Here is a 10,394-nt window from a genome sequence, read left to right as displayed (position 1 = left end):
AGTGGCTGTGTGTGGGATGTGTGCAGGATGTAGGCAGTGGCTGTGTGCGGGATGTGTGTGGGATGTAGGCAGTGGCTGTGTGCGGGATGTGTAGGCTGTAGGCAGTGGCTGTGTGTGGGATGCTGTGCAGGTGCGTTGGAGCAGTGCTGGCTGCTGGTGCCATCTGGTGGCATCTCCCACCCCAGACACTGACTTGGGCTGTTTCTGGGAAGGCAGGAGGAGGCTGGAGCCCACTGGAACCAGCTCCCAGTTCGGGTGCTGGGGCCTGCTTCCCCGAGGCACTGGGAATCGTACATGATTTTGATGGCTCAGGCCCCACCAAGGGGGAATACCTTTGAAAGAGTATCCAGCATGAGGGCTGTGAAACGTGGATGTGGCATTCATGGCGTGGTAGAGCACTGGCCCTATCTGGCACCTCCCTGAGGGCTGCCCATCACCATCCCTGCTGGCCGTGGGGCTCTCGGGGTGAGGGCTGCAGGTGTGTGCACAGGAAAGGTGCTGGTGGGTGCAGCATTTCTGGGAATTAACACCACCCATTTCTGAGAGTCTGGAGTTCCACTGGACCCCGTGATTTCCTGAGACGAGTGCTCGTATGCAGGAGATTTGCTGGTTTCTGTTTCCTAACCTCTAGCTGTCCACATCTGGAGGGTGATAGCAGCCACATGTGCAACTGCTATGGTGAGGCGGGGAGAGGAGGAGACCATGGGAATTCTCTGCTGCTTTGGCTGTTGACCAGTTAAACAACATGCAGAGTCTAATTTGCCATTTTACTCCTGGCAGAGTTACATGATTGCATCATGTTTTCTGCTTTTCAGAACTCAGGTTGCTGATTCCCTCAGCCTGCACACTGTGAGCACAAAAGCTGGTGGCAGGTCAACGAGGGAAACGGGACATTTCATGGGCGTGTCACACGGAAAAGCAGGAACGAGCTGCTTTTCACATCCAGGAGGGTGTTTGCCAGCTGGATTTTGTGAGGGCAAAACCCCAGTGACACTCTAGGTTGCTCTATGCAAAGTGTCACTTGCGAAATGTCACCTCAGCAACCTGGTCTGATGGAAGGTGTCCCTGCCCATAGAAGGGGCTTGGAACAAGATGATCTTTAAGGTCCCTTCCAACCTAAACCATTCTGGGATTCTATGACACATTCCAGGAATGCTTGTGTCCCTCACACTGCTTTTAGTGCAGCAGCTCCGCTCCGTGTGCATGACCGGGTTATTTTTAGGCATTGGGATTGGGGCATATCCCTATTTTTGCTCATTTGGGCTTTCAAAGCAGAGGGGATTTGCTGTCTGCTGATCCACCAAAGTGACATGCTGGTGGTGGGTGTATGTGCCACCTGCCTTTGCCCTGGGATGCTCTGGCAGATCCCGTCATGGTGCTTTCCAGAAGGTGGAGGATTGCCTTTTCTTGTCAAGTATGCAGTGATTTCCCATTTTCCTCGCCTCTCCCGCGTGTTTTCTGCACAGCTGTCGGGGAGGTGAGAACATGAGTCATCAAAAACATTTTTCTCAGCTGAAGGAAGAGCGTGTTCATGTGAATCAGGTTTATATTTATCACTATGCCATCTGTCCAGTCCACAACTTGGGGCTGAAACTGAATTTGTCCTGCATGGCCACGTTGCCATCAGACCCAGGTGTGCTCTGGTCAGAAGGCCAAGTGTTTCCATTCGGTACTGAGCTTGAGTTTCCTCTCCAATCCATCCACAGGCAGACAGCCAGGTGGACCAGGTTCGCCAGCATTTCTACGAAGTCTCTCTAGAGTACGTCTTCAAGGTGCAAGAGGTCCAGGAGAGGAAGATGTTTGAGTTTGTGGAACCTGTAAGTGAATGTTCAGCCCCCTCAGCCTGCAAAACCAGGGGATTGTGTGGTGAAATGGGGAGTCATGGGGAGCTGGGTTGTGGTGTGGGTTGTCCTGCAGTGGGGAGGCTGGGGACCTCCAGCCTCACCCCACAGCCCCTCTTAAAGAGGGAGGCTTGAGGGGGAAAACACTGTGGGAACCCTGGGGCACAGAGCCATTGGCTCAGTGGCCACGTGTGTGCTGGAAGCATTTCAACATTTAATTTTTTATTGCGGGGACAGTTATTGGGGTGGTCTAGGCTGAGGGGCCTGAGCAATTTAAAGAAAAACACTTTTGATTGGGGAAAAAAACCCCAAATTATAATTAATGTTCACAAGGAAAGAAGAGTGCAGAAGTGACAGAAATAAGGAAAAAAATGTTTTCCAAGATGTACCTTTGCCCAGGTGTTAAATCCTTTAAAACTGCTCTGGGAGAGGCCAGACCTTCCGGTTCTTTGCAAAGGTGATTCCTGCTGATCCAAAAGTAACTCAGAGTTGGAAGAGGTGCAGCAAGCTGTGCCTGACACCTCCTGACTCTGCTCCTGGTGACTCCAGGGCCTGGGTAATGCAGAAAGGGGGACAGAGGTGTGTGGGCTCCTGGGATGGGGTCTTGCCTTGGCTCTGGGGGAAGGAAACACAGCCTTGGCTTTGGGCTCCATTCAGAGGAGGTGTGAAGGTGAAATGAGGAGCAGGGCATCTCCCCAGGGCCCACCAGTGAGCCCTCTGCCCGGGGGACTGCAGGGCCCCTTCCCCTCAGCAGCAGCGGCTCTGGGGGCAGCTGTGGGTCTCAACTGACCATCTCCATTTGTTTTGCCCCGACACAGCTGCTGGCATTTCTGCAGGGGCTTTTCACGTTCTACCACCACGGCTACGAGCTTGCAAAGGACTTCAGCGATTTCAAGACAGAGCTGACAATCAGCATCCAGAACGTGAGTGTGCCTGTGCCACGTACCCATTACTGTCACTGTCCAACCAAGCTAACTCACCTTTTGGTGTATTTTACTCATAGAACTACAGAATGGTTTGGGTTGGAAGGGACCTTAAAGCTCATCAAGTCCCAACCCCCTGCCATGGTTCCACTAGACCAGGTTAATCCAGGCCCTGTCCAACGTGGCCTTGAACACTTTCAGGGATGGGGCAACCACAGCTTCTCTGGGCAACCTGTGCCAAGGCCTCACCACCATCACAGGAAAGAATTTCTTTTTAACATCTATTCTAAATCTCTCCTCTTTTAGTTTAAATTCATTCCTCCTTGTCCTATCACTATTTCCCCATGTAAAAAGTCAGTCTCCCTCTTTTTTGTAAGCCCCCTTTAAGTACTGGAAGCCCTTGCCAGTTATGATAATATTTTTCCTTTAGCTTAAATCCAGGCCCAGGAAGCAAACCTGTCCTGTTGTTGTCAGTGAGCTCCCCTGTCCCGTTTCCCACATGGCTGTAAGGACCCAGCTGAGGTCCCACCCCTTGTGGTCCCTCCGTGCTGCAGAGCCCACCGTGGGTCCATGCACTGGAGAAGACATTCCTGTTTTAATTTGCAGACAAGAAACCGTTTTGAAGGAACAAGATCAGAGGTTGAAGCTTTGATGAAGAAGATGAAGGAGAATCCTCACGAGCACAAAAACATCAGCCCTTACACGATGGAGGGTTATCTCTACGTGCAGGAGAAGCGTAGGTGTTGGGGTGACGGAGCTGCCTGATGGGGAATGCGGTGGGTGGGAGTCTGGGGAAGGGGTTTGTCGGGGTGTAGGACACCAAGGCTGGTTCAGCAAGTACACAATCCCTGAAAGAAAGGGATTGGCCCAAGGGGTGGGATATTAGGGTGAGAATGTGGGAGCCAGGTTCTCTCTGGGAGGGAGAATTACTGCCAATGCCTCATAAAAGTCTTTCCCCTGAATAGAAAGAGGGTAATAACACTTAATCCAACTGGAAACTGTAGGTACAGGAATGTGTTATGTTAAATGATCATTAAACATAGCAGGTTGTTAATGGGAGGGCACTGGTTCTGGGAATAAAACCTACATTTGCTCTGTAGGTCACTTTGGGACTTCCTGGGTGAAGCATTACTGCACGTACCAGAGGGAATCGAAGCGGATCACGATGGTACCGTTTGACCAGAAATCAGGAGGAAAAGGGGTGAGTGCTGGCATGGAGCAGGATGGTGTCCTGGGGCTCTGCTGGGAAACACGCAGCACTGCTGGCTGCAGGCTCTCCTGGGAGCCAGACTCTGTCACCTTTATAGCAAGGTGGCACGAATGCAGTGAAGTGGGGCATATTCATTCCAGACTGAACAGGTGCCACATGGGGAATTAACTTGTCACCTTGTTTGAGAAAGAAAAAAGACAGAAAGCCCCCCAAAGCCCACAGATCTTTGTTTGCCATGTGAACGCACCACACTGCAGCGCCATGCGTGCCTGCTTCTCAGTCCCTCATTCCTGCTCCAAGGCCCAGACAAGAGAACCTCTTTGTTATTTTGCTCCTTCCCCAATGCCTTTAACTTATTCAAGTCCAGGTTGGATAGAGCTCTGAACAACCTGGTCTAGTGGAATGTGTCTCTGCCCATGTCAGGGGATTGGAATGAGATGAACTCTTAAGTTCCCTTCCCACCTAAACCATTCTGTGATTCTCTGATGATCCTATGACTTGGCCAATGAAGCTGTTTTGTTTTGGACAGAGCCACAGGAGAGTCTGGATCTCCCTTCAGCCCCAAGGGAAAGTGAGGAGCTGGGGGACCAGCAAACACCGTGTGCCCACTGCTCCTGGGGCTGTATCCAGGACTGGCTTTGCTCCTCTATACTGCAGGAACAATAGACTCCTCCAGAGTATTCCCAGCTGGGACGGTTTGCAAACACAATCCCCTTGCCAGGGAGCGCCTCGGGAGCTGGACAGGCTCCCGCATGGTTTCCTGCTGTGGGGAGGGCAGCTTCTAAAATTAATTTCCTCTTGCCTTGGAGCATCTTCATTAGAGCTCAGCATTAACATATCCCAGCCCTGTAATCGTCAGCGGCTGCACAGTGTTTCATCTGGGCTCTTCCCATTTCAGGGCTCCCCCTGCACCTGGGGCACAGGCGCTGCGGGCAGCACCCTCAGCTTGTCTCACACCTTGCAGGAGCCATGCTCCAGTGCTGTGCCAGGGCCCCACTCCAGTGCTGTGCCAGGGCCTCGCTCCAGTGCTGTGCCAGGGCCCCACTCCAGTGCTGTGCCAGCCATTCCAGTGCGGCTGCTCACCCAGCACTTGTGACTTGTGCCACCCTGGCATGAAACACTGCCTGTGCCAGGGCAGCTCTGGATGGGCCCCAGGGTCTGTTGGTGATGACTGGCATGAGCATCCAAGCATGGAGCAGCCCAGGGACTTAGGGGCTGTGCTGCAGGGAATTTCAGGATCTGGCTGGAGCAGGCACCAAGGTGCTGCAGGAGGAGACCCATGGCTCATGGGTCACAGAGGACACTGCATGTGGTATGAGCCGCTCATGACTGTGCCTTGAGCTGTGGCTGGAGCTGGATATTAGTGGGATAGAAGCGGGAGCGTTCCCTGAATACTGGACAGGGAGCTGGGCAGCGTGGGAGCAGCCTGGTGCTGGCAGCAGGCCAGGCTGGGAGGACCAGGGGCAGGTGGCCTCTGCTGAACCCTGGGGAGATGCAGTGCACGGAGCTCTCAGGTCTGTGAGCTGGGTTCGTTCTGGGTTCCTTGTCTGGGACATGAGGCTTATTCATCTGTTAGAAACCACAGAAGCATGTGAGAACGGTCACATAGGAGTTAGGGCTTCTTACCCCAAAACATGGTGTGTCCTGCAACATGGGCAAGGAACAGGAGGTGCTAGAAGCCAGCAGGAAAACTGCGGCATAGTTGCCATCACGGAGACATGGTAGGATGACTGGCACAACTGGATGGTTGCAAACTCTTTAGAAGGGGTCAGCAAGGGAGAGGAGATGTTGAGGCAGGACTGTGTGTTGGAGAGTGTTTTGATTGTCTGATGGTGGGGTGGGATGTTTCTGTGTAAGAATCAAGGGGAGTCACCATCCCTGGTGGGATTTAACAGATGTGTAGTTGTGGCATGTGTGGACATGGGTTACTGGAGGGCTTGGCTGTTCTGGAGGAACAGTTGAACTCAGTGATCTTAGTGGTCTTTTCCAACTTAAACGATTCTGTGATTATAAATATGTTTCCTAGAAAAACGGGGATGTCAGGGAACAGGGTGGTCAGCCAAGGTGTCATCAGGAACAGCACAGAGAACACAGAAAAGTGTCCGTCTCCAGGAACTCCTTCAGAATTCATTTTCTCTTGAATCATCAGTGGAATTTAACAATTGCAGGAGAAATGTCTGTGCTGGCAGGGGCTGAGCCAGGATTTCCTCCAGCAGAGGACAGCAGTGCACATGGATCCTGCAGAATTGCTGCTCAGCCTGTGGAAATCCAGTACAACTTGGACACAGAGAGACATTCTCTGGATGAGAGAATGGTTTTGTCGTTGCTTTGTTATATAATAAACATTTTAAGGCATGTTTGCTCCTGTTAAGAGTCCTTGTGTGCGGAATGCTGCCAAAAATGCAGCCTGGAGTGAAAACTGACAGCCAGGTTTATGGTGTGTCATTCAGCAATGGAAAATAAAGCTGACTTTGCCCAGAAGTTGTGGTTCAGCACTCCCTGCCTGCCTGAAGCATGGGCTATGTGATGCTTAATGCACAGATTTGGTCGAGGGCATCCTGAAGGGAAGGCTCCTCATGAAAGGTTTTGGGCCAAACAAGAGTGAAAAGACTATATTTATAGTATATAGTATATATATAGTATATAGTGTATATATATAGTATAAACAGGTATTTCTAACAGGGTGATGTTCCTAAATCCCCCCTGGTTTGAACCTGTTCATTGACAGTGGTGGATGCTGGGGACAGGCAGGTGTTCTTGGCCTCACCTGCAGTTTTGTCTCTTCTCAGGGAGAAGACGAAGCTGTTACCCTGAAATCCTGCACTCGGCGGAAAACAGACTCGATTGAGAAGAGGTTTTGCTTCGATGTGGAAGCTATGGATCGGTGAGTGCCGAGAGGACACACCCAGGGTTACGGTGTGTAGGGAAGGGCTGTGCTCATCTGCACTTGACTTTCCTGTGCAGTTTCCATGTTTCTCTTCTTTAGTCGTATCCTCTGTGAATGGAAAGCATTAATCCATGGAATCACACCTCTCTCTCAGCCAGGTGCTCTCCGTATATTGAGTTGGTGCTTAAGTTTACAAGGTGCCGAGTTTACTCAAGTCTCTCTGATTTTTATGTTGTTTTAGCACTTCTGCAAGGCTCTGGCCACACAGGGGAAATGCTTGTCAGCCTGGAAAAGATGCTCTGTGAGTGTTTTGGCAGGGATGTGATGCCTCTTTCCAGCTCTGGGTATGTGTTGATCAGCTTTTGTGCTGGAGCACGGCTGTTGCTGGTCCACCAGATAGTGGATGTCTGGCTCGTGCCTCTGGGCACTTTCGATTCACTTCTTTTTCCCAAAGGAGTAAAATGCTCCTGCTGTGAATTCTCACATAGCAGCTGAACCTGAGATATGTGTGGATTCATTCTACAGCACCTAGGAATGGGAACCTGTTACCAAATCTATTAGCATCATGCATGGGTTATGTATATAAACAGGAAAGCCAGGCTGGCGTTTGTATTCCAAACGGAATTAGTCACTGCCTTGGATGTCCCTCACTGCAGGAAGTTCACATGGTTCACAAAAGCCCACTCCAAAGCCACTCGGTGTCTGTGTCCTCCCAGTTTTCTGCCTGTCAGTGGTCCAGCTGTCCTCCCCTCTGCAGGAATGCCCAGGAGGTCTTGGAAAAACCCCAGCTCATGGAAATCCGAGGTGTTGAATAATGCTGGAAAAACCCACGGTGTCTTTCCAGCCTGTGCTTCGGCAGCATTTCGGTGCCAGCCCGTGGCAGGGAGGGGTTGGGGTGATGGAGCTGTGCCTGTGCTGGCTGAGGGATAAGATAACCCGGGGCTGCCTCCCACTCTCTAGAGCTGTGCTTTCCTCCAGAAAGCTGCAGTATTTCAGCTGACACAGGGATTTTTTTTCCTCTGCCCCGAGGATATTTTTTTATAATGTGAAAATCAAACTAAAAGTGGGAGGAGGAGAATAGAAGCGCCACAATAGTTTTCTTCTGCAGCATGTTCAGAGGCAAATGAGCCTTCCCTTGATGTTTGGAGCCTGCCAGGCATGGGATCAAGAGATGCTCCAGAAATCCGCCTGCTCCATGTAATCATGGCAGGGGAGCGGCACCTGAGGAATTGCTCCTTTCACGTACACGTTCCTGCTGCAGGAATTTGCTCCTGTCCAAGAGGGCAGGGGAACAGGATGCCTGCAAGAAAAGGCTGTTTCTCCCCAGTGTACAGGTAGCTCTGCGTACTTTGGTTATCAGAATTTTTAATTAGATATCTAAAATATTGATTATTCCCAAGATAAACTAAGAAGAAGAGGAAACAACAGTTTTTGTCATGTCTAAAAGAGAGTGTGATGTGGTCAACCTGTCTCCCTCTTCCTGGGATGGATCTGGGCATCATCAGAGCATTGGGTGATGCTGTCAGTGCCAGGGTTTGCTGGAGATCACCTTCACCCTTGCCTGGCACTCAGGGTTTGGCCTGTTTTACAGAGGTTTCCTTGCCAGTCTGGGGTTATTGGGGCTTGGCAGTGTGTGGGTGCCACCCTGCAGCCACCCTGCCAGGCCTGACCTGGCTTCACTGTGAGGCACTGGGGACATGGGGGACCTGGAGCTTGTGGTGCAGAGGGGCCTGTTTGCAGCTGGAGGTGCTGGGGCTCACCTGGGAGAACCATCCCACTGCTCCGGAGGGCAGCCAGGCTCAGGCAGCAGGGAGTTTTCCTCTCTGGAAGCATCACTTTCCGTTTCATGCTGGAGGAGATCATCTCCAGCATAAGGACCTGAGCAGAGGCAAAAACTTCAGCTCACACTCTCCACCCAAGTGTGGGACCACAAATGATGGGGTATCTCTGCCCAAGGACTGGCTGGAGCTGTGCCTGTGTTCACAGAACGCAGAAGGCTGATCTGTGGGCTTTTTTGCCTCAAGCTGGGTTTTTTTGGGATAGTTTGCCGCTTTTTTTGGTGGTTTATTATTGTCTCTACTATTAGAGAAGTTAGAAACTTGATGTCTTGTTCCTCAGCCCCATGCAGGAAGTCTGGATACAATGAAGGCGAACATGCCCAAGGTGCTTCTCTGTCTCCCATATGCACTGGGTTTGGCTTACAGCACTTCTCTTTCGCAGGTGTGACTCAGTTACTGAAGTCACTTGTTGCTGTGGGGACAACGTGAAGTCCATTTCCTTCCCAGACTCTCCTAAAGCCTATTCAGTTGTGTTTTAAGCTCTCTGTGCATGGACTGACTTAGTTCCAGTTTGTTTCATTATGGCCTGACAGGTTGTGTCCGAGGTTGTGTGTGTCTCCCTGACTGTCCGTGCTGACTTGCAGGGACACAGTGGGACACAGTGCGATCCCGGTCTGTGCTGATACGGGCACGGGAGCTGGGAGCTGGAGCTCCTGGATCTCTGGACAGCCTGGAGGTGGCAGCCTCGGCCGGTCCTTCTCGAAAAAGGCATCGCACAGAAATGAGCTTGTTGTCAGTGTTACATTTTGGGAAGCTGGTACTCAGGCATGGGGTGCAGGGCTGGAGTTTATAAATAACACCCTAAATAGCAACAGCTAAGAGCTGTTCCTTGTTAGGGGGGGAAAAATGTGGTTTTTTCTCCTATAAAGATGATTCAGCATTGTTGAGATGAAAAACTGGAGCCTAATCTATTATTACAGCATTGCTTCCTTGTCATAGAATTACAGAATCCCAGAATGGTTTGGGTTGGAAGGGACCTTAAAGGCCATCTTGCTCCACCCCCCTGCCATGAGCAGGGACACCTTCCACTAGACTAGGTTGCTCCAAGCCCCATCCAGCCTGGCCTTGGCATTTGCAAATAGTTCTGTTGTTCACTGTAGCAAGTTTTTTATTGCTTTGTTACAGCAAAATTAGCCCCAGAATGGTGTTCTAGTGTCTGGCTGAAATACACCCCCAGTGTGATGGATACTGTGTTTTACTGTTAATGCTCTTTTTTCATTAACTAAACTTATTTGTAGTCTCTGCATATTAAATCAGGTTTGTAAACAAAGTAAACAGGGATGACAGCCGGTGTCTTACAAAATGAGCCTGAGGAGGAGGAGTATCTCATTTGACTAATGACAAAAGCTTTGTCGTTTATTATAATGTAGGTCACTGCTCTGGGCCAGAAGCGAAGTGCTTCTACGTGCCAGTTGGCTTTTATGGGAGCAGGAGGTTTTCAAAATGGGGAGTTTGGTCTCCTGGTCGTTCATGAAGGCAGTGAGCTCTGCAGGTACCACCATTCCCCTGGGCTGTTCCTGAGGGGGCTTGGCACTGTGCTCTATGGGCAGTCTGATTGTAGAATAGAATCCCAGAATCACTGAAGTTGGAAAAGACCTCCAAAATCATTGAGTCCAGCCTGTGACCAATCCCTACCTTGTCAACCAGACCAGAGCACTGAGTGCCATGTCCAGTTGTTCCTTGAACACCTCCGGT

At 50.8% G+C, this 10,394-nt stretch overlaps 1 protein-coding gene across 3 annotated transcripts in view; it reads left to right on the top strand.

Moving 5' to 3' along the window:
- ARHGAP26 (Rho GTPase activating protein 26) overlaps positions 1-10,394 on the top strand; it is a 113,521-nt gene that overhangs the window by 22,708 nt on the left and 80,419 nt on the right. For all 3 annotated transcript variants that reach the window (XM_027682606.1, XM_027682607.1, XM_027682608.1), the window contains exons 6-10: positions 1,707-1,817; positions 2,660-2,764; positions 3,371-3,500; positions 3,865-3,965; positions 6,764-6,858. In XM_027682606.1, the coding sequence (XP_027538407.1) occupies positions 1,707-1,817; positions 2,660-2,764; positions 3,371-3,500; positions 3,865-3,965; positions 6,764-6,858 (542 nt within the window). The remainder of the gene's footprint in view (positions 1-1,706; positions 1,818-2,659; positions 2,765-3,370; positions 3,501-3,864; positions 3,966-6,763; positions 6,859-10,394) is intronic.

Source organism: Neopelma chrysocephalum, unplaced genomic scaffold, assembly GCF_003984885.1.
Source record: "Neopelma chrysocephalum unplaced genomic scaffold, ASM398488v2 Primary Assembly neopelma1_63, whole genome shotgun sequence".
Lineage (NCBI taxonomy): Eukaryota > Metazoa > Chordata > Aves > Passeriformes > Pipridae > Neopelma > Neopelma chrysocephalum.
The sequence above is the reverse complement of the archived record's forward strand: the minus strand, read 5'-3'. Positions and strand labels throughout refer to the sequence as shown.